The sequence below is a fragment of the Amphiprion ocellaris genome, chromosome 6 (genome assembly GCF_022539595.1).
Source record: "Amphiprion ocellaris isolate individual 3 ecotype Okinawa chromosome 6, ASM2253959v1, whole genome shotgun sequence".
NCBI classification, from domain to species: domain Eukaryota; kingdom Metazoa; phylum Chordata; class Actinopteri; family Pomacentridae; genus Amphiprion; species Amphiprion ocellaris.
Genome location: NC_072771.1, coordinates 1,361,661 through 1,385,197, shown reverse-complemented (window position 1 = coordinate 1,385,197; position 23,537 = coordinate 1,361,661). Strand labels below are relative to the sequence as shown.

The 23,537-nt window shown below is 39.7% G+C and overlaps 2 protein-coding genes across 9 annotated transcripts in view; one reads left to right on the top strand and one right to left on the bottom strand.

Moving 5' to 3' along the window:
• Positions 1-21,970, top strand: part of mfsd14bb (major facilitator superfamily domain containing 14Bb) — a 30,026-nt gene extending 8,056 nt beyond the window's left edge. Inside the window, exons 2-12 of the mRNA XM_055011142.1 lie at positions 3,412-3,504; positions 8,612-8,674; positions 9,049-9,176; positions 12,169-12,283; positions 12,506-12,724; positions 12,806-12,919; positions 13,438-13,509; positions 13,589-13,701; positions 13,778-13,875; positions 14,211-14,350; positions 15,502-21,970. Of these exons, the coding sequence (XP_054867117.1) occupies positions 3,412-3,504; positions 8,612-8,674; positions 9,049-9,176; positions 12,169-12,283; positions 12,506-12,724; positions 12,806-12,919; positions 13,438-13,509; positions 13,589-13,701; positions 13,778-13,875; positions 14,211-14,350; positions 15,502-15,741 (1,395 nt within the window). The 3' untranslated portion in view covers positions 15,742-21,970. The remainder of the gene's footprint in view (positions 1-3,411; positions 3,505-8,611; positions 8,675-9,048; positions 9,177-12,168; positions 12,284-12,505; positions 12,725-12,805; positions 12,920-13,437; positions 13,510-13,588; positions 13,702-13,777; positions 13,876-14,210; positions 14,351-15,501) is intronic.
• Positions 21,971-23,292: 1,322 nt separating this feature from the next.
• Positions 23,293-23,537, bottom strand: part of lrrc2 (leucine rich repeat containing 2) — a 12,922-nt gene continuing 12,677 nt past the window's right edge. For all 8 annotated transcript variants that reach the window (XM_055011144.1, XM_055011145.1, XM_055011143.1 and 5 more), the window contains one exon: positions 23,293-23,537. This exon is cut by the window's right edge and continues 1,278 nt beyond it. The gene's annotated coding sequence lies outside the window, so the exon portion shown is untranslated.

Genomic DNA, 23,537 nt, shown 5'->3' with positions numbered 1-23,537 from the left:
TTCAGAAGTAGCCACAGAGTGAGCGCTCTTACTTCACAACCTATCTTTGACGTTTCTGTGTTTCTTGTGAGTTAGCTCCGTCTCTCGTGTCGAGCACACAGCCAAGACGGACAGAGACGAATTCATGACGTTGCTAATGTTTTTATGATACGCTTCTGCCTTGGAGATCATTAGTCTTTTTACGAAAAGAAAGGAAAGAAAAGAAAGGAAAGAAAAGAAAGGAAAGGAAAGAAAAGAAAAAGAACAGTCAACTCAAGTAAAATACGGGAAAAGCAAGCCCTGTGTGTTTATTTGAAGACCTTTTTCGGACGTTAACTAGCTGTCTAGCTACGCACAAGAACACGCGCTGCGAGGGCAGCATAATGACAGTAAAATTACATTTAAATTGAGTTAAGTACAACATATTACCAATTAAAACTAATATTAAAATAAAATTAAGCACAAAACTGTAATAATAAAATAAATGTCGGTAAATCAACTTAACAATTAAATAAAAATATAGCAAAATAAATAATAATAATAATAATAATAGGGAATGACAGTAATAATTACAAAATAATAATCAAATAAGTTCCAGTAAAATAAAATGCCCCAAAAAATACAAAATTGAATAAAAAAAAATGTGTTACATCATAAAGGAAGCAGGTAAAGATAAAATTATACCTGGAGACAGCCAGTCGTCTACTGCATATATCTGATTATTGACATAGAAAATATTTTTAAAAATATTTTTTTCATTCTTTTTAAAGTTTTTCTAAGTTTGTTTAATTGAGTCATTTAGGATTCTGGTCCTATATTTGGTGGAAACACAGAAAAAGGTGATGCAGGTAAAATAATTCCCTTCAGTCTTCAGTGCTTTTGACACTCTTGGTAGAAAATGTGGATTTTCTTGTGTTTGTCACTGATTTCTTAGAGGTTTTTTTATATATTATTTTAGAATTTTCTATCAGTGAAGGCATCGCGTGAACGTCAGAAACCACAGAATCTCGTCATTCATCCGGAGCTCAAACGTTCCGCTGAATGTTTCCAGAACAGAATGTTCAAACCGAAACTAAAAATGACTGATTGAACCCAGGGAGGATTTCAGAGATCTGGTCTGATAAACCGATTTTACCAAGAATATGAAGCATTGGTGTGAGAAACGCTGTGTTTTTAGTGCCGTTTTGTGTGTTTTTATTGTGTTATTTGTGTTTTTAGTGTCTTTTTTATGTGTTTATAGTGTCATTTTATGTGTTTTTAGTGTCGTTTTGTATGTTTTTAGTGTCGTTTTGTATGTTTCTATTTTTTTGTTTTTAGTGTCGCTCTGTGTGTTTTTATTGTGATTGTGTCATTTTGTATGTTTTTAGCATCGTTTTTTGTACTTCTATTGTTATTTTGTGTGTTTTTGGCATTTTTTTGTTGTTAGTGTTGTTTTGTGTGTTTTTATTGTGTTTTTTCTGTTTTTAGTGTCATTTTGTGTTTTTAGCACTGTTTTGTGTTTTTAGTGTCATTTTGTGTGTTTTTGTGCTTTCAATGTCATTTTGTGTGTTTTTAGCATTGTTTTTTGTGTTTATGGTGTCGTTTTGTGTGTTTTTAATCTCGTTTTTGTGTTTGTTTTCTGTGTTTTGTGTCACTTTATGGTTGGTTTGCATATTTTTGTGCTCATTTGTTCTATTTTTAGCGTCGTCTCATGTCTCTGTGGTTGTGATCATGTTGTGTCTTTGTTCTTAGTGTTTGTTTTCTGTCTCTACTATACATTAAGAACATTTAACTGTTAAAATGACTGATTGTCCTGATTTTTCTAGTTTAATGAGAATCCAAGGAGATGTTTCAGAGATCTTGTCTGGCCTGAGAAACAGATTTAACTTCAGATATGAATCCAAATCCAAGTCCAACTTTATTTCTAAAGCACTTTAAAACAACGCTGTCAACCAAAGTGCTGTACACATTAAATAATAGAATAAAAGAATAAATAACAATAATGCGAGTATAAAAATAAGACATAAGACACAGGTTGTACAGTAAAAGTCAGCTCTAAGCTGAGCCATACGCCAAGTTAAAAAAATGTGTTTTTAAAGGAGATTTAAAATTAGGGAGGGAATCAGCCTGTTTGATTTTTAGTGGGCGTTCATTCCACAGTTTAGGAGCAGCCACAGAAAAAGCACGATCACCTCTCAGTTTCTTTTTGGTCATAGGCATCACCAGTAGAGCTTGATCTGCTGATCTCAGTGAGCCAGAAGGGTTGTAGGGAACCAGCAGATCACACAGGTACAGGGGGGCCAAACCAAACCAGGACGAAAGCAGCAAACTGCTGTTTACCAGATAAGGGACTTAGTTTCAGGATTTCAGCCCTAAAATATCTCAGTGGGGTCATTTAGATGTCAGATTTCTGAGCTGCAGCTCTTCATCCTCTGACATTCTGCTGTCTGTTCAGTCATGAAGCTGTCAAAGATCTGGGAAAGTGAAAGTATGAAGCTTATCGTTGTCAAGTCAGGGTCGATTTTGTAGTTGAGATGCAGCAGCGACACGTGGAAATAAACTGTACAGTTGTCGGTAGGTCTACTCTAAAACTTTCTAGAGGGGACATTCTCCTCTATGGACTTCAAGGACGTGGAACTCTGGAAATATTATTATATGTATGTTCAATCATTCTGGGAATATATATATATATATACAGGGTGACTATAAAGTCTCTTTACATTTTTAAGAATTTATTACAAAGGCAGTTGATAAGATATCTTAACCAGATTTGTTTTATTGTAATCAGTGGTCATCAAAGTTTTTTCTACCTCATTTCATACACCTGTATATGGGCACCACTAGTTGCACGAAGCACGTCAGGATGGTACTCAATTTATTGCCATGTTCGCTGTAGCATAGCCTCATCAATGGTGGCCATGGCATCAGAAATCTTTTGCTTCAAGTCAGTAATGTCCCGTATCTTAGGGTTTTATTTAACAGTACCTCTTTCACCAACAGGATACCTGAAACACACAATGTCAATGTGATTGCAGACTTTAATAAACACCGACTGCAATAAAACAAATCTGGTTAAGATATCTTATCAACTGCCTTTGTAATAAATTCTTAAAATTGTAAAGAGACTTTATGGACACCGTGTATATTCCCAGTATGAAGGTAGAACTCTGATCATTAATAAAGTTACTGGAGATGAAGAACCAGATGGTTCTGAGGAGGTCTGAGGGGAAATCCAGATAGATTTTTAATGAAATGACCCAAACATCAGTACATATCTACATCTGCATCCATAACTGGCTCATGTAGTTTGTTGATATTTGCTTTGGTTTGTTGAAGCTGTTTCCTGGAGCTGTTAGAACTTGGATGAGGTCAGTGGTAGGAACCTTCAGGAATGAGCGGGAGCAGCTTTTAGTTCCCACAGATGAATAGTTAATGTCAGTTCTCTGCCCTCAGCCCGGTCGAGGCCGAGCCAGAGTGACTCATGCGGTGGTGGTGATCTTCCTGGAGTTCTTCGCCTGGGGGCTGTTGACCACGCCCATGCTGACGGTGAGTAAACACAGTCCATCACCAGTCCATCAGCAGTCCATCAATAGTCCAGCAATAGTCCAACACCAGTCCAACAATAGTCCATCACCAGTCCGTCACTAGTCTGTCAGCAGTCCATCACTAGTCCATCACCAGTCCATCAATAGTCCTTCAATAGTCCAACACCAGTCCATCACCAGTCCGTCAGCAGTCCAACACCAGTCCATCAGCAGTCCAACACCAGTCCAACACCTACTGCTAATATTAGCCACATTAGCTGCACAACATGCCAACACTTAGGATTGTTTATTTTGTTGCGGCTAATGTTAATGTTAGCCACATATTGTGCTAACACTAAGGGCTTTCCTATTGTTGTGCTGGTACAATTATTTGCCACATTAGTCACACAACATGCTGACACGGTGGATTCTCCTATTCTTGTGGCTAACATTAGCCTTAGTTAGTTAGTGTAACATGCTAACAACAATACTCATTCTGCTATCTGACAACAGAAACATCTGGAAATGAGAGCAGCTTTATTGTAGTTCAGCTGGACTAAAATGCAGTTTAATGAGTACAGAGAGCAGGAGAGAAGCTAACAGATGCTAACACAGTAACTCACCCAGTCCTGGTTTACTGCTTTAAATTAAATATAACATCTTTGAATGTCCCTCAGTGGTACAGTTTACATGGAACTCCAAAGTTGTTTAAATCAATCCAACTGGACTTTAAGAAGGTTCCTTGAAGACGTTTCACCTCTCATCCAAGAGGCTTCTTCAGTTCTGGTGGTGGTTGATGTTGCCTCAGCTTCTAACCTCTGTGAGGTGTGGTCAGTGTTATTCACATTCCAACGACCATTGCCAAGGCCCGTCTGGCTCCTCAACGATGGTCGTTAGGAGCCAGAGAGTGACAAAGGGGGTCGTTGAAATGCGAGTTTCACCGAGCCCTCGTATGCTAATGGTGGTCGTTAGCATGAGCCACCTCACCTGAGTAGTTCTTTTGGGGAGTTTTGAAAGGACCTGATTGTAAAATGGCGAAAGATGATGTCGCAGACCCCCCCCCCCCGTTCAGAGATGGCTTCTCCACTTTGACATGGATGGCTTCTTTCACGCCTCTCTCAAACCATCTGTCCTCCCTGTCCAAAATCTGAACATTGGTGTCCAGACCCCACACCACACAGTCAGAAGAGCAACCTGGTGTATGCAGTTAAATGCAGCGAGGAATGTGGCTCATGCTAACGACCACCATTAGCATACGAGGGCTCGGTGAAACTGAAAAAAGCTACAGACAGAAAGTCCTGGTCGTCTGGTGTCAGCTGCAGTGGTGAGATGTTTTGTTGATCAGAGAGAGTTTTATTCCTGAAGGAGGCGGGAAAGCAGCAGCACATTTAGAAGAATGCTTAAACCAGGAGTTCTACCGTCATGGTGAAATCAACCATCTGTGTGTATTCTGAGCTGAAGAACTAAAAAAAACTCCACTGCTGAGTCATGTGAGACTTTGATTCATTGGCTGAAAACGGAACAATATGGGACCTTCATGTGCAAAGATCCATCTGTAGTTTGGAACGCTGCCAGTGACTCGTAGAGTTAATCTTCTGAATTCCTTTACAGCAGCACAAAGAGGCCGTTTCACAATACAATGGACTTTATTTGTGTTGAATAAACAGGGAGCAGAATGTTTGGCTTTGTGACGTACTTGCATGTGAAACGGTCAGAGGTTCTACCTGTTGATTAGACTGAAGGCAAACAAAAGATGCACCTGGAGCTCCTCGTTTAGATGTTGTTTATGGTCCTGTAGCTCTTAGAGTCTAGATGATGTTTATGGTCCTGTAGCTCTTAGTTTAGATGATGTTTATAGTCCTGTAGCTCCTAGTCTAGATGATGTTTATAGTTCTGTAGCTCCTAGAGTTTAGATGATGTTTATAGTCCTGTAGCTCCTAGTCTAGATGATGTTTATAGTCCTGTAGCTCCTAGAGTTTAGATGATGTTTATAGTCCTGTAGCTCCTAGTCTAGATGATGTTTATAGTCCTGTAGCTCCTAGTCTAGATGATGTTTACAGTCCTGTAGCTCCTAGTCTAGATGATGTTTACAGTCCTGTAGCTCCTAGAGTTTAGATGATGTTTATAGTCCTGTAGCTCCTAGTCTAGATGATGTTTACAGTCCTGTAGCTCCTAGAGTTTAGATGATGTTTATAGTCCTCTAGCTCCTAGTCTAGATGATGTTTATAGTCCTGTAGCTCCTAGAGTCTAGATGATGTTTGTAGTCCTGTAACTCCTAGAGTTTAGATGATGTTTATAGTCCTGTAGCTCCTAGTCTAGATGATGTTTATAGTCCTGTAGCTCCTAGTCTAGATGATGTTTACAGTCCTGTAGCTCCTAGAGTTTAGATAATGTTTATAGTCCTGTAGCTCCTAGTCTAGATGATGTTTATAGTCCTGTAGCTCCTAGAGTCTAGATGATGTTTGTAGTCCTGTAGTTCCTAGTTTAGATGATTTTTATAGTCCTGTAGCTCCTAGAGTTTAGATGATGTTTATAGTCCTGTAGCTCCTAGTCTAGATGATGTTTATAGTCCTGTAGCTCCTAGAGTCTAGATGATGTTTGTAGTCCTGTAGTTCCTAGTTTAGATGATGTTTATAGTCCTGTAGCTCCTAGAGTTTAGATGATGTTTATAGTCCTGTAGCTCCTAGTCTAGATGATGTTTTTAGTCCTGTAGCTCCTAGTCTAGATGATGTTTATAGTCCTGTAGCTCCTAGTCTAGATGATGTTTATAGTCCTGTAGCTCCTAGAGTCTAGATGATGTTTATAGTCCTGTAGCTCCTATTCTAGATGATGTTTATAGTCCTGTAGCTCCTAGAGTCTAGATGATGTTCATAGTCCTGTAGCTCCTAGTCTAGATGATGTTTATAGTCCTGTAGCTCCTAGAGTCTAGATGATGTTTATAGTCCTGTAGCTCCTAGAGTCTAGATGATGTTTAAAGTCCTGTAGCTCCTAGTCTAGATGATGTTTATAGTCCTGTAGCTCCTAGAGTCTAGATGATGTTTAAAGTCCTGTAGCTCCTAGTCTAGATGATGTTTATAGTCCTGTAGCTCCTAGAGTCTAGATGATGTTTATAGTCCTGTAGCTCCTAGAGTCTAGATGATGTTCATAGTCCTGTAGCTCCTAGTCTAGATGATGTTTATAGTCCTGAAGCTCCTAGTTTAGATGATGTTTATAGTCCTGTAGCTCCTAGAGTCTAGATGATGTTCATAGTCCTGTAGCTCCTAGTCTAGATGATGTTTATAATCCTGTAGCTCCTAGAGTCTAGATGATGTTTACAGTCCTGTAGCTCCTAGTTTATGGTTTCTGGAGGACGGTCAGATGAACTCCGACTGTATTTTATGATGTTTGAAGCTTCACACTGTTTCCTCTTTTGCACGTCGTCCAGCCAAACACAGTAAATCCAGTAATAAACTACCTGCTGTCAGGACGTTGTTGTCATGGTTACCAGTGCTCCTGTGGGAACTTTGTGTTCATAAAAAGTGTAGAAGAGATACAAAGGGCTGAACTATGACGTAGATTGATGAGGCAGCAGGTATGATGAAACTAAAGTCAGTTTTTAGTATCACAAAGATTTAACCTCCTAGATCTCCATGGTAACTGATGCTGTAACCACTAGATCTCCATGGTAACTGATGCTGCACAGCTAGATCTCCATGGTAACTGATGCTGCACAGCTAGATCTTCATGGTAACTGATGCTGTACCACTAGATCTCCATGGTAACTGATGCTGTAACCACGAGATCTCCATGGTAACTGATGCTGCACAGCTAGATCTTCATGGTAACTGATGCTGTACCACTAGATCTCCATGGTAACTGATGCTGTACCACTAGATCTCCATGGTAACTGATGCTGCACAGCTAGATCTCGATGGTAACTGATGCTGTACCGCAAGATCTCCATGGTAACTGATGCTGTACCGCTAGATCTCCATGGTAACTGATGCTGTACCGCTAGATCTCCATGGTAACTGATGCTGCACAGCTAGATCTCGATGGTAACTGATGCTGTACCGCTAGATCTCCATGGTAACTGATGCTGTACCGCTAGATCTCCATGGTAACTGATGCTGCACAGCTAGATCTCCATGGTAACTGATGCTGCACAGCTAGATCTTCATGGTAACTGATGCTGTACCACTAGATCTCCATGGTAACTGATGCTGTACCACTAGATCTCCATGGTAACTGATGCTGTACCGCTAGATCTCCATGGTAACTGATGCTGTACCGCTAGATCTCCATGGTAACTGATGCTGTACCGCTAGATCTCCATGGTAACTGATGCTGCACAGCTAGATCTCCATGGTAACTGATGCTGCACAGCTAGATCTCGATGGTAACTGATGCTGTACCGCTAGATCTCCATGGTAACTGATGCTGCACAGCTAGATCTCGATGGTAACTGATGCTGTACCGCTAGATCTCCATGGTAACTGATGCTGTACCGCTAGATCTCCATGGTAACTGATGCTGTACCGCTAGATCTCCATGGTAACTGATGCTGCACAGCTAGATCTCGATGGTAACTGATGCTGCACAGCTAGATCTCCATGGTAACTGATGCTGCACAGCTAGATCTTCATGGTAACTGATGCTGTACCACTAGATCTCCATGGTAACTGATGCTGTACCACTAGATCTCCATGGTAACTGATGCTGTACTGCTAGATCTCCATGGTAACTGATGCTGCACAGCTAGATCTCGATGGTAATTGATGCTGTACCGCTAGATCTCGATGGTAACTGATGCTGTACCGCTAGATCTCCATGGTAACTGATGCTGTACCACTAAATCTCCATGGTAACTGATGCTGTGACGCTAGATCTCCATGGTAACTGATGCTGCACAGCTAGATCTTCATGGTAACTGATGCTGTGGAGCTAGATCTCCATGGTAACTGATGCTGTACCGCTAGATCTCCATGGTAACTGATGCTGTACCACTAAATCTCCATGGTAACTGATGCTGTGACGCTAGATCTCGATGGTAGACAAACCAGCAGTGGGGATGTAGTCTAAATGTGGTGAATCCTTAAAGCAGAATCTATATTTTATGAGTAGATGTGATGTTGTTGTTGTTGTTTCAGGTTCTCCATGAGACGTTTCCTCAGCACACGTTCCTGATGAACGGCCTGGTTCAGGGAGTGAAGGTACGAATGAACAAACACCAACGTGATACTGTAAAAAGCACACAGAGAGACAAAGTGTTTTATGTCTATGACAAAAATTGAACTTTAGGAGGAACAATTGTAATGTAAAACTCAACACTGGAGGTTCCCATAGTAATGTTTAAATACGTACATAATTAAACAATGCATAAACTGTCATACGGACATCAACTTTGTCATGTGCGTTACTGAAAGTTTGGCCCTTCAGTTAAAATGTTATCCACATGAAAAAGTCTGGAAACTGTTTTCAAAGTGGCAGACCTCTGAGTCATTGCTCTGGATTTCTTTGGATTTCTTTTAGCTTTTCTCTCTTTTCTGACGCCTGATTGTTTCCGTCTGTTTTCTGAAATGTTCAGGGTTTCCTCTCGTTCCTGTCGGCTCCTCTGATTGGTGCTCTGTCGGACATCTGGGGCAGGAAGTCCTTCCTCCTGATGACTGTCTTCTTCACCTGCGCTCCGATTCCCTTCATGAGGATCAGCCCCTGGTCAGGACACAAACACACTTTGTTCAGTGTTTTCTACTGGATTAATTAACTGATTAATATTATTTTATTTTGTCACATCAGAGGAGACACAGGTGGATTAATGAAGGCTCAGGTTCTCAATCATCACACTTTTACAACAATCGCTATTTGTCTGAAAATTTGAAGCATGAAATATGAATATTTATAAAAAATATCTGTAAAATGTCAGCTTGTAATATCAAATACTTCCTGAGATAATTATTTTTTAAAAAGTCTCGTCATTCCACTTTCAGCAGCATTTTTTCTCACATTAAAATCTGAGTTTGTTTGATCAAATATATCAGGAAATATTTAAGACAAAAACCTGAAATTTTCTCTGTTATTTCACATCACGTTGTTAATTCAGAATCTGTAATATCAGACAAGTCGAGAAGCACTCCCACAAGATGATACTGCCGCCGCTGTGCTTCACTGTGGGGATGTCAACTGTGAAAAATAGTGTCTCGTCTACACAATATTTCAGGAACTAAGAAAGATAAAAATCTGAAATTTTGTCTCTTATTTTTCATCATGTTGTTGATTCAGAATCTGTATTATCGGACAAACAAATCAAATAATCTCCATCAGCTCAAAAACAGAAATTTATGCCTGTCTGTATTTTTTATCAGCTGGATCATTTGGATTGGATCTGATTTTTAGAACTTTTTTGGCTCAGCTAACTCAGCTATTTGTTAGAAATATTTATAAAATATGAATACTTGTAAATATACCTTTGGAATTTTAACTTTGTGACCAAATATTTCATATTAAAATATTCTACATGTTTAATTTTCTATTTTTGTGACCTGCAGCTACTTATGGTTCAGAAAAATGTCACTAGTCCACTTCTAGATTATCAGTTTGGTTGTTTATTTTTTTAGTTTTTGTTAATGTGCTCAAAAATTGGGACTCCAGATTCTGAATCAATGGCATGATGAGAAATAACTGCAAATTTCAGGTTTTTATCTTTAATCGTTAGCCTCAACGGCTGTTTGATCAACAATATCTGAGGAACTATCAAAGACGAGGCCTCAGATTTAAGTGTGAGAAAAAAACTTGCTGAAAGTGGGTCGACTGGGAATTTAAAAAAATTTAAGAACTTAATATGTACAAAATTTTCCACAGATACCTTTTTAAACATCCAGATTTTATGATAAAAGAAGTTTCAAGCAGATCGGAGATGGTTTAGCAGAAGTCTTTGAATGATTTGAGCTGAAATAAGCCGGCATCGGTCGTCTGCTGCTCTGCTTTCTGAGCTTTATTGGAGGTTTGTTGGAGTTTGAACGGTCACATGTGGCTCATGTGAGCGTCTGAGGATCAGAAAACGTGTTCAAACAGAAACCGGTCCTTCATTTATAGTTCACAGAACAGAAATGTGCTCTGGAACACAAACAGCAGCAGAGTAAACAGAACTGTCTATCACAGCTGGAGTCTCCTCTAAGATAAATCTGTAATTTGATGTCTTTGAATCCGGCTGAAGCTTCGACGCTTCAGGCTGCATAAGAACAGATCAGCTGACGTCTGCTGACTCTCAGATCAGTCACATGACTTTATGCTTAACTGAACCTCCAGTCACAATCCTCAAATTAAACCTTTTAGTCTCCTGGTTTTAATGTGGACTGGATGCTGCAGAAATTCACAAGACGCCTGGAAGTTCCTTAAAACAGCTTTAAAGTAACGGCAGTTAATATTTAATCTGAACTCTGTATGTCTTTGTCTCCGTCTGTCTTGTTTTTCTTCCTGTGTATCTCATTTTGTTTTTTCAACGTGTCTTCGGGACGCTTTTAAATGTTTCTGGTCATTTTATATGTCCCTACTCTTTTGTGTATCTTTGTGGTTCTTCTGACCTCAGCTGGTGATTTGGAGCATAGCAGCAAATGACACAAGAAGATGCACAAATTACACAAAAAGACAGAAAAAGATGCAAAAAAGACAAAAAGGTGCCACATAAAGATGTAAAATGACACGAAAAGACAAAGTGTTACAAAAAGATTCTAAAATTGCACAGAAAGACAGAAAAAAGATGCTAAAATGACATGCAAATGTGACAAGTCAGATAAACAGCAAATGGAGCAAATCCTGGGAATTTTAAATGATAAAAAAGTAAGGAAAAAAATAATGACAATGTGCAAGAAGGTGCAAATTACTCACCTGAGAATCTGCAATGTACATCATATAACGTGTAAAAACTGCATTAATGTGGCACATTATTAAAATCATATATATGGTATTTAGTTTACAAACAAGACAGACATGAATTTAGCGTGTTTCCACTGGTTTTACAAACACTGGAAATAAACAGAGGCTCCACGCACTGTAGATAGTGAAGATTTCTGGCTTTTATCATTCAAAGTTCCTGAAATATTGTTGTTCAACAGACCTAGATTTTTATTGTGTTACAAAATGTAGTCAGTTTCAAAAACAAAATAAATCCTGAAAAGTACCTGATAAATCAGTCTGAAATGTCATAAAAACTTTTTCATATATATATTTATATTTTATTCTGTAAACATTTGAGGTAAATCGCAGCTGCTTGAGCAGGAGTTGTTGTAAAGATGTGATAATTTCAGATGAACTGACTCTTCTTGACTCTTCCCGACTCTTCCCAACTTTTTCCGACTCTTCCCGACTCTTCCTGACCCTTCTTGACTCTTCCCGACTCTTCTCGACTCTTCCCGACCTTTCTTGACTCTTCCTGATCCTTCTTGACTCTTCTTAACTTTTCCCGACTCTTCCCAACTCTTCCTTACGCTTCCCGACTCTTCCCAACTCTTCTTGACTCTTCCTGACCCTTCTTGACTCTTCCTAACTTTTCCCGACTCTTCCCAACTCTTCCTAACTTTTCCCGACTCTTCCCAACTCTTCTTGACTCTTCCTGACCCTTCTTGACTCTTCCTGACCCTTCTTGACTCTTCTTAACTCTTCCTGACTTTTCTCGACTCTTCCTGACTCCACCTGTACTTCCTGTCTCCAGGTGGTACTTTGCGCTGATCTCAGTCTCTGGGATTTTCGCTGTCACCTTCTCAGTGATCTTCGCCTACGTGGCCGACATCACAGAGGAACATGAGAGGAGCATGGCCTACGGACTGGTAACTACAACTACACAACTCAGACTATAAAAAGGCACAAAATGAGTAAAAAGACACACACCATGACAGGTATTTCAGGGTTGACAGAGCGTTCGATATCTCCTGCTGCTCATTGTCAGGTTGCAGCTTCACATTCACTGATCAGGAATCAATAATCAATCGTTATAACTGTAGTTCTGATCTCTGGAGCCGAGCCGATGAATTTATGGTCTGTGTCTTCAGGTGTCGGCCACCTTCGCTGCCAGCTTGGTCACCAGCCCGGCCATCGGTGCCTACCTGTCGGCTCAGTACGGCGACAGCCTGGTGGTCCTGGTCGCCACAGTAATCGCCGTGGCCGACATCGCCTTCGTGTTCTTCATCGTCCCCGAGTCGCTGCCGGACAAGATGAGGCTGACGTCTTGGGGCTTCCCCATCTCCTGGGAGCAGGCCGACCCCTTCGCCGTGAGTTCAGAGCTCCACCATCCAGCCGATTGGTTGATTGGTTGATTATCAGGTGTATTGACCACTGTGTTGTGTGTTCAGTCTCTGCGTCGTGTTGGAAAAGACTCCACAGTGCTGCTGATCTGTGTCACGGTGTTCCTGTCCTACCTGCCGGAGGCTGGACAGTACTCCAGCTTCTTCCTCTACCTGAGACAGGTAACACACACACACACACACACACACACACACACACACACACACACACACCTATAAGCACACACACATATACACACAGATGCACAATCACTAAAGAGAAGAAAATGAAGACAATAGCATGAAAACTACCATGAGATTTAAGACATCTAAAAAGAGCCACAAATGACCACAAAGAGCCACAAAATGACTAAAAAAACAACAAAATGACCAAAAGATACTAAAATGATACAAAATAGCTACAATAACTTGGACAATAACCACAAAGATGCACAAAATGACCACAATTAGAATCATAATGACCACGAAGACACAAAATAGCTACAAAAATATGCAAAATGAACCATTAAGAAGCTTTGTTCTGACTCGCCAGTCCGTCTGCAGGTAAATCATCAGACAATGTTAGATTTGCAGCTCACTGCATATGATGACGTCGTACATGAACTGATAAAAATGAGGAGTTTTAAAGCCAGCAGTTAGTCCTGATGTTCATGACCTCCTCATCCATGTTTGTGTTTCAGGTGATTGAGTTTTCTCCTGCAGCCATCGCCGCCTTCATCGCCATGGTGGGAATCCTCTCTATAGTGGCTCAGGTAAACCGCCCACCGTCCTACAGGGTTTAATCCCAGCTTCGTCTTTAACACCTGTCACATTCATTCCATCTTCTGTCAGACTCTGTTCCTCAGTGTTCTGATGAGGACCATCGGGAACAAGAACACGGTCCTCCTGGGTCTGGGCTTCCAGCTCTTCCAGCTGGCCTGGTACGGGTTCGGCTCTGAGCCCTGGTGAGTGTCTGACCATCTGGATCGGTAAATGTAACAGGTTAGAGCTGGTTTGACTGGTTCCTCCTGGTCTCTGCAGGATGATGTGGGCAGCAGGGACAGTAGCAGCCATGTCCTCCATCACTTTCCCAGCAGTCTCTGCTCTGGTGTCACACAGCGCATCACCTGACCAGCAAGGTGAGTCCACCTGAAGGACAGGACGGATACAGGCTGTCGGTTAGTTTCAATGTAAATCATAGAATAAGTGACGCAGGTAAACATGGTTAAAATGATGCTGCCACCACCGTGCTTCCCATCAGGACCATTTTTTTTATACCGATCTGTTTTTACTGTGACATGAAAGAGTTTTTTGGGGGAAACTTTTGTCCAAAAAGCATAATTTAATTAATTACATGTTAAAAAGCCATAAAGTGATACTGAAGACTTTATAAAGGCTCCGTATGGTTGTTTGAATTTTGTGTTTTCTGCTGGTGAGTTCAGATCTTTAACCTTTGGTTCGTGTTTGTGTCCAGGTGTGGTTCAGGGGATGATCACAGGTATCAGAGGTCTCTGTAATGGTTTGGGTCCGGCTCTTTACGGCTTCATCTTCTTCCTCTTCAACGTGGAGCTCAACGACATGGAGCCGGTGGCCGGAAGACCCGCTGATACTGAGGTACTCACAGATTTCTACCTTTAAAACCAGAGAACGGACCTGCAGAGGTGAAATAATCCTCCATTGATCCCACAGCGGCATTGAAAATATAACTTGGTGTTCAGAATGAAACCTTAACTGACAGAGGAAACATTGGAAATGAAATATTCGTATTTGAACGAGCTGTACTGGCGTTTAAAAATAATAAGTCACCACAGTTAGGCTTCCTTCATTTTTACAGAATCCAGTTGGAGCATTTTGTTAAGTTGGAGGAATGTTTTTAATAAGACATGTAGAATAAAGTGATCAAATGTCAGTTTTCCAACCAAACAGCATCTAAATGAGTAGTTCAAGGACGATCGGAAAGTTGAAAATCAGATAATTCTCTTTACATTCCTTCTAGTTATTACAGTTTAGAAAAACATGGATTTTTTTTCAGTAAATATCTCAGATGAAATTTTAAAGGAAAACAGACTGCAGACAGATATAAGTAGTATTTTATATGCTTATTATTTCTACACATATACTCTATACTTAAGCTTTATAATACTCTTTGTTATTGGAAATACCGGCAATTTTTGCATCTCGTTTTTTTAACCAGCGCTATTTGCATTTTAATTACGTGTTTTTTTGCACATTGCTTTTCCTTATTTTTCTTAAATGTAACATGAGTGAGCTGCTGGATGCCTTGAATTTCCCCAACAGGATGAATAGAGTTTTATTCAATCTAAACAACTAAACACAGGTAAACATAGTAAATAAACAACTAAACGCAGGTAAACATGGTAAATATGCAACTACACACAAGTAAATATGGTAAATATACAAATAAAAGTAGATACACATGGTAAATATACAACTAAACACAGGTAAATATGCTAAATATACAAATAAAACAGATAAACATGGTTAATATGATGCTACCGCCACCACCATGCTTCACATCATGATGCTACCGCCACCATGCTGTCTGGAATAACTGTTATATTATTTCCCACATTCAAAACCATCTGTTCAAAACCTAAACTTTTACGTACAGAACTACTGGTCTATATTGTCTTTAATGTTATTTTTTTGTGTTTTTGTGGAAGCATCTCCGCTGTGGGATCAATGAAGGATTGTTTTTATTCTTTATTTCCTCTAATGTGAATAAATCTTTGTCCTTCCTGTAGAAGTCCATCGTTCCCGGTCCTCCCTTCCTGTTCGGAGCCTGTGCCGTCGTCTTTGCTCTGATCGTCGCTGTCTTCATTCCCGAGCACCACCGATTGGCCGACGTCAAGACCTGCTCCGCCCACAAGGCGGGTGGCTCCGCCTCCTCCTCCTCTGCACACGCTCAGAACGGCAGCCCTCTGGCCACGCCCACCAGTGATGCGGAGGACATCGAGCCGCTGCTACAGGACAGCCGCATGTGATGGTCGACCAATCACAGTGCTGCGTCCTCTCTGCAGGCCCCGCCTCCTCCAACCAGAAGCTTTTCTTTAGTTTTACCTGCAGACGGCTCAGGTAACGGCAGCCACACTGACGAGCTCGGTTCAGACGACATTTATCAGCTTCAGGAGTCGCGTTTTAAATTAGTGGCGTATGAATAAACGGAGCGAATATGCAGCAAAACGACATTAATATATGAATATAACTTCACTCTGATCTCCAGGCCTGAAGCCATCTCTAGACCTGCCCAGGTGAGTCGGGCAGGTAGAACCAAAGGGCTGAGCAGGACGTTTTCAGGGCCTTTTACCAACATCACAGATGATTTCTGCTCCTTCTTTGGTGGTTTCCAGTGAGCTTGTTTGCCGTCATGCTGCTTTTTAACGCGACGCTCAGAAACACGAAGCGCATCGAAGCAGAAGATCGAACATTAAACAGTTAAGCGACTATTTTAAGCAGCTGTAGCGTTTCACTTCCTGTTCAAGGTAAAATGCCAAATATTCTCTGGTTTCTGCGCCTCTAAAGAGGCACTTTGCTCTTTTTCTTTGTCACATGCGACGGTAAATTTAATAGTTTTTTAATTCTGGTTTCCTGTGACATTTTGTAGTAGTTTTTATATAAACTTAACGATTAATCAATGAACAGAGTGAATAATTTCAGATTAATTTCAAAGAGTATAATATTAGATTCTGTTCTGTGATGCAGAACAAAAAGCACCTTTCTATGCTGTAGTGGATGTAGCTGGTTCACGTATTTTCTAAACGTTTTACGCTGAAGTTAACCGTCTACAGGCCGCAGCATTTTATTCACTCATCAATAGCACTAGTGGACGATTAATCGATTGGTTGTCAGCTATTAAATTAATCACCATCTGTTTTTATAAATGATTGATCAGTTTGAGTCATTTTTAAAGAAAAAGAGCTCATTTGATGTGAATATTTTCTGGTTTCTGTCCTCCTTTATGATGGTAAACTGAATCTATTTGGACAAAACGAGACATTTTTCTGCTTTTGATTCAGTCATTGCCGCTCTCGAATTTGTTGTTCCCGCTCTTGAATTCGTAGTTCCCACTCTCAACTTAGTTGTTCCCGTTCTAGATTCCTGCTCTCAAATTAGTTGTTCAAAACAAGACATCACCATTTTTTGCCAACAACTAATCGATTGATTGAGTAAATAATCAACAGATTAACCCTCTGAACCCTGAGCTGTTGTTTTTTTCATTCTCTACCACTTTAAGTCTTTAAATCATAAAATCCTGCAACTCTGGAAACAGAATGACATGAGAAAGGAGAGAACTCAGGAAAGTATTAAAAAAACACAAAAGGTGAATTTTTTTTGCATCTCTTAAAATTAAACAATCAGGAAACAAAATGTGTGACATTTTTTCAAAGTCTCCACAGAACTCTGGATAATTCTGTTTAAACGAGTTTCCTCTCCGCTCTGAGGAAACACTGCCTGCAGTTCAGCCAAAAAACTTTATGAATTTTTATCAGATGAAAGTTTGTTCAGAGCTGATCAGTCGTGGTTCAGGATTTTTTGACTTTTATACAATCTGTTTTGAGAAAACTGTTTATTTTCAGTAAATTTTTTAAATGAGACATGAAGAATAAATAGAATTTGATGGAAAAATCACAATTTTCAGCTGAAATTTGAAGATTTTTCCAGAAAGAACCGTGCATCATGTGTGACACGTTCAAGGACTGTGGGAAAGTTGCAAATCTGTTTTGTTTTTAACGGTTTCTGGCCCATAAATGGAGTCATTTTTAAAAGATAAGGCACTTTTCAAACCCTGGAGAGGTTTTGGGTTCAGAGAGTTAATCAACTTGCAGCTTCAGGACTCTGATCAGGGTCAGCTGTCGTTAGTATTTTAGCTGTTAGCAGGACATGGACTAGTGTTGGTGTTTTGTCGTTCAGGATCCTCTGGTGTGACCGTCTTCCTCTCGTTTAAAGTGTGAAACATCACATCCGTCAGTCTGGTTGCCGTCTGAGCTCTGCAGTCAGTTTAGCTCCACCCATCATGAGGAGCGTTTGATGACCTCTGCAGGGAAGTGTGTTTGATTCGTGGACGGTGAGGCGTTCTGGGACCAGAAGATTCCTCCACAGACTCTGGGTTTCTTGGCTGCAGGGACTCTTGGACACCTGGTTACTATGGCAACAGCCAACAGGGCCAACCGGTCACACTGAGCACGTGCAAGCTCTGCCTGGCTATGACGTCGTCGTTCTCTCCTGCCGATGTCTCAGAAATAACCACAAGTTTAGGAACTAATTTAAGCAGTTTGAAGTTTGAGGAGCTTTTAGGTTTTTATTTGTACGAACATCAGGAGGCGTCATGGAGGAAAAACTCACCTGGACAGCTACAAAATTAATACTTAAAGTTAAGAAATGGCAGCAAAGAGACCGTAAAGAGCCATAAAAATGCACAAACGCCTAGCTAGAGTATTAAAACAGCAATACGGAGCTGCAACATGAGTGCAAAGACACATTAAATAACCACAAATAGATGCAAAACATCGAAAACGGGCCTAAAAATTACGACCTAAACTAGTAAAACAAGCAAAATAGACACAAAATAACTACAAAGAGACACAAAACAACTACAGACACAAAACAACCAGAAAGAGACACAAAACAACCAGAAAGAGACACAAAACAACCAGAAAGAGACAGAAAACAACTGCATAAATTAGTAAAACTGTAACAGAAAGACATGCAGTGACCACAATGAAACTAAAGAGTTAAAAATATTTTAAAAAACAACTACATAAATGCAGAAAATATTCAGAAAGAGACACACAAGTCCCCCGAATGTACGAAAACGAAGAAGAAAATTCAAAAGCCCCACAAACAGACACAAAACAACTTCAGAAAAACAGTTTACCACCTGGACAGAGAAGCAAAATGACCACAAAGGTGAAATAAACGACCAATAAAACCCAATGCAAACTTTGAAAAGTTCAGCAAATAGAAGTAAAATGAACTCAGAGCTTCATGTGTCCACAGTTCTCACCACAAAGAGGCTAAATCTTGTTTATGTTGTTTGTAAAATGACCGTAAATGGTGAAAAATGCCTGTTTGGATTGTTGAATTTATATTCAGTGATTCTGGCTCTGAATTCAGCAACTCTCAGTTTACAGATCTGGTTTGGATTCCCTAATTCAACCTCTTGGTTTAGTGTTTTGATTCAGAAATTCAGACTCAAAGTTAAGGTCTGGACTCTTGATTTATACATTTTGGCTTTTAACTGTGGTTTCTAAATAGATTCCTGATTCCTGAACGTCTGCTGTCCTGTAGAGGGCAGCAGACACTAAGAAACGTTTGGCTCTATCTCCACCATGTTTCCCTCCATGACGCCTCCAGGTTCTGTTCTCCGGACCAGTCTCAGTACCGGTTCCGTTTCCTGGTGTTTTAATACTTGAAGCCCGTCTGAGCTCCTCCCACTCACCTGCCGCTCCAGGTTGAGCGAATCAAGCGCTCCCGCGTTGGCGGTTTGGAACCAATTGGTGGCATGTTCTTTATTTTTGTCTTTCTGTCTTATTGCTTCTGCCTCCGTCTGGTTTTTTTTTTTTTGGTTTGTTTAAAGTTCAAACTGAGACATTCCTGTACAGGTTCTGCAGAAACAAACCTGTTACCACGGCAACAGCCTGGAGACGCTGTGTCCACGGCAACAGCTGTACAACCATTACTGGTTGAAGATGAAATAATGAGTTTAAAATTCTAAAACCTCGTGGTTACTGACCTAAAACAAGCAGCAGATCAAAGTTTGTTTTGGGTTTTTGTGTCGATGGACTTTAACAGTTTCCCATTTTTGACGTCCTGTTGAGGTTTTAAAAGCCGTCAGTCGCTCAAACCAACATTCAGACTCTGTGGAATTGCTGCTCCTGTTTGTCAGTTATTTGATCCATTCGCCTTCAGTGGAGGAGATGAAACGGAGTCCACAGCCGTCGTTCTGTGTAAAAAATGTTCAAAGACCGAGTTCTGCCTGACGTTGCATCAAACTATAACAAAACATTTTACAGTTTCAGATGTTTAAAGAGTGTAAAACGTTGTTCCCGCTTTCACATTCGTAGTTCCCGCTCTCAGTTCATTTGTCTGCACCTGATTTAGTCATTTCCGGCTCATTATTTGGTTTTTTCCTTACCGTGATTTATGAATTCACGCCCTGGATTTTGGTTGTTCTGTTTCTCCATTCGTTAGTTTGCTTATATTTTCTGGTTCCAGTTTCCTTTTCCAGACTGTAAATTTGGTCGACCTGAATCCAGATTTGATATTTGGGACTCTTGATTTAATAATTCAGGGTCTCTACTTGGTATTTCAACTTCCATTCAGTAATTTGCTGCACAGTTTTGCACCAAACGAGGACTGTGGGTTTCATTAACCATCACTGAACAGGAGCAACGATTCCTCCAAACCCGACCCTTTAGGACCAACAGATCTGGGTTTACTGACGCTGCATTCAGGCTCTGTGGGAAATCCCAGCTTCAGACGGGACGGCGGCTCCTGCTCGCCTCCTGGTGGCCGAAACAAAACTCTTTGGATGATGTCAGTCCATTTCTCCAGCTGGTGATTTCCCACCATGAAGCATCATGAAGTTGATGGCGGCTACAGAAACACCTGAGCGTCCGGCCGACAGGTAGATGAAGGTGTGGAGCTCCATGAAGCACCATCATGGACGAGCTTCTCCAGACTGTCGGACTTCATCACCTCTCACCTTTGGCTGTCTTTAACTCTTTAACTTCCTTCTGTTGCTGCTGACGACAGAAACTCTGTATTTTTCTACCGCTTCCTGTTTGTCCTCTTTCTGGACTCTTTGTGTTGCCGTAGTTCTGAGCTTCACGTCTCACTGAAGATTCTGCCGGTGAAGCTTTTAGTCGATTTTGTCGTCGTTTCAAGCAACAATCTTCTAGATTTAGTTCAGACATTTCCTCTAGTTTGTCAGACTATTTCATTTGACACTTTTATTTTAAAAATCTGATTTACTTGTTCCTGCTCTAATTTTGTATTTCAGATTCTAGATTTGAATATTTGGCTCTTGATGTGATGCTTTCTGCTCTGGATCTAGTATTTATCTGCTACTTCAGGCTCTCAGTTTAGGAATTTCCAGCTCTAGATTTAATCATTTTTGTTCTTAATCTTGTATTTCAGAGTATCGATTTGAATATTTGGCTCGAAAATTATTAATCCTGGTTCTGGATATAGTAATCCAGACTCTGGATTTAATCATTCCAGCTCTCGATTTAGAAATTCAAGCTCTAGATTTAGTAATCATGCTCTCAATTTAATAATTTCGGCTTTTGATTTAAATATCCCTGGTCTTGATTTACCATTTCGGGTTCTAGATTTGAATTTATGCTCTTGATTTAGAAATTCAAGCTCTAGATTTAATCATTCCTGCTCTCAATCTTGTATTTCAGACTCTCAATTTGAATCTTTGGCTCCAAATTTAGTAATCCTGGTTCTGGATGCAGTAATCCAGATTCCGGATTTAATTATTCCAGTTCTCAATTCAGAAATTCAGGCTCTAGATTCAATCTTTTCTGCTCTTAATCTTGTATTTCAGGCTCTAGATTTAGTAATTCTGACACTCAATTCAGTAATCCGGGCTCTCGATTTAATCATTTCAGCTCATGATTTACCATTTTGGGCTCTAGATTTAATAGTTTCTGGTCTTCATCTCGTATTTCAGGCTCTAGATTTTGATCTTTGGATCTTTATTTAGGAATTCTTTGACTGGAATTTCTGCTTTGAGAGTTTTGAGGTTTCAGACTGAATCGACCTTTTTGTTCATTTTTCACTATTTTCTAGAAAACAACATCAGATGAGTAGATGCAGATGCTAAAACTTGTAGCTCTGGTTAGTTTATTCCAGAATCAGTCGCTGGTTCTTCTGGTTTCCTTCCTGCTTGGATGGACGGCGAGCAGCTAAACGATGAGGTGAAGTTTTATCTCAGTGAGACGTGAAGCTCCAGAATGAAGACGTTACTGAAGCTTTTCTACTAAACATGGGTTTATCTAGAGAACAGAGAGAGTCCTGCAGTGGGACGTTTCCAGACGTTTCCTCCTTCAATGCTGAACTTTGCTGCACTTTAATTTCTCTCAACGTGCCTCGAATCGTCTCCGTGTTCATATCGGTTTTCTAAGGAGCCTTCAGTCAGCTTCCCGTTCTTCGTTCATTTGGAATAATATCTATGATAATAAAAATAATAAAGGATGAATATGACGTGTTTCTGACTCTTTACTTCAAGTCTGTTGGTTTTTCATTTATTCATCAGTTTTAGGTTTAAATAAAGAATTCCTTCAGAAAATGATTTAAAGTTAAACTCTCATTTCCTCCCAACAATCTGCACTTAAACCAGTTATAATCTTCGTGTTTTTGTAGATACTTGGCTCCTAATTTAGTAATCCTGGTTTGTAATGTAGTAATCCTCCTCTTATTTTAAGTATTCCAGCTCTTGATTTAGAATTTCAAGCTCTAGATTCAATAATTTCTGCTCTTAATCTTGTATTTCAGACTCTTGATTTAGTAATCCTGACTCAATTTAATAATTCTGGCTCTAGATTTGAATTCAAGCTCTAGATTTAGTAGTTTCTGTTCTTAATCTTGTATTTCAGGCTCTAGATTTGAATATGTGGCTCTAGATTCAGTACTTTCTCCTCTCAATCTAGTATTTATCTGTATTTCAGGTTCTTGATTTAATAGTCCTGGATCTCGACTTAGAAATTCCAGCTCTTGATTTAGGATTTTGGGATCAAGATTCAATCATTTCTGCTCTTAATCTTGTATCTCATGCTCTAGATTGCAATATTTGGCTCCCAAATTATTAATCCTGGTCCTTGATGTAGTAATTGAGATTCAATTTAACAATTCCAGCTTTCAATTTAGAAATTTGGGCTCTAGATTCAATAATTTCTGTTATTAATCTCGTAGTTCAGACTCTATTAGAATACATAGCACTACATTCAATACTTTCTCCTCTTTAACTAGTATTTGTCTGGTATTTCAGGCTCTTAATTTAATAGTCCTGGATCTCGATTTAGAAATTCCAGTTCTTGATTAAGGATTCTGGGCTCTAGATTTAATAGTTTCTGCTCTTCATCTCGTATTTCAGGCTCTAGATTTGAATATTTGGCTCGAGATTCAATACTTTCTGCCCTCAATCTAGTATTTATCTGTATTTCAGCCTCTCAGTTTCGAAATTCCAGCTTTTGATTTAGGAATTTGGGCTCTAGATTCAGTAGTTTCTGTTCTTCATCTTGTATTTCAGGCTCTAGAATTATTAATCCTGACTCTCAATTCATGAATTTAACTTTAAACTCTCATTTCCTCCCATCAATCTGCACTTAATAACCTGTAATGACATTAAAGTGTTTTTATGGTTTTTCATGCATCTGGATAAATCTGTTTTAGATTCCTAATAAATTTCTAGATCTAGTTTTTACTATCATCTGATTTTTTTTCCCGTTTAAAATTAAATCTACAATGAAGTGTGAAATCAAAAATCTCTGCTTAGAGTTCCAGCAGTTTTCAGAGTCGACATCAGATGACTTGAAGAAACAAACTTTTATTAAATTAAAAAACATCACATAAAACCCAACGTCTAGAAATCAGATACAAAAATAAAACTTTGAGGAAAAACCTGAACGAGTAAAGTTTTCATTCACACACAAACTAAAATGATTTTAAATTCAAACCGAGATAAATCTGCTGATGTTTCATAAATCAAAATGTTTTCATCCAGAAATCTTTCAGCTTCTTTCTTCATTTGGTCGCATTTAACCTGAAAAAT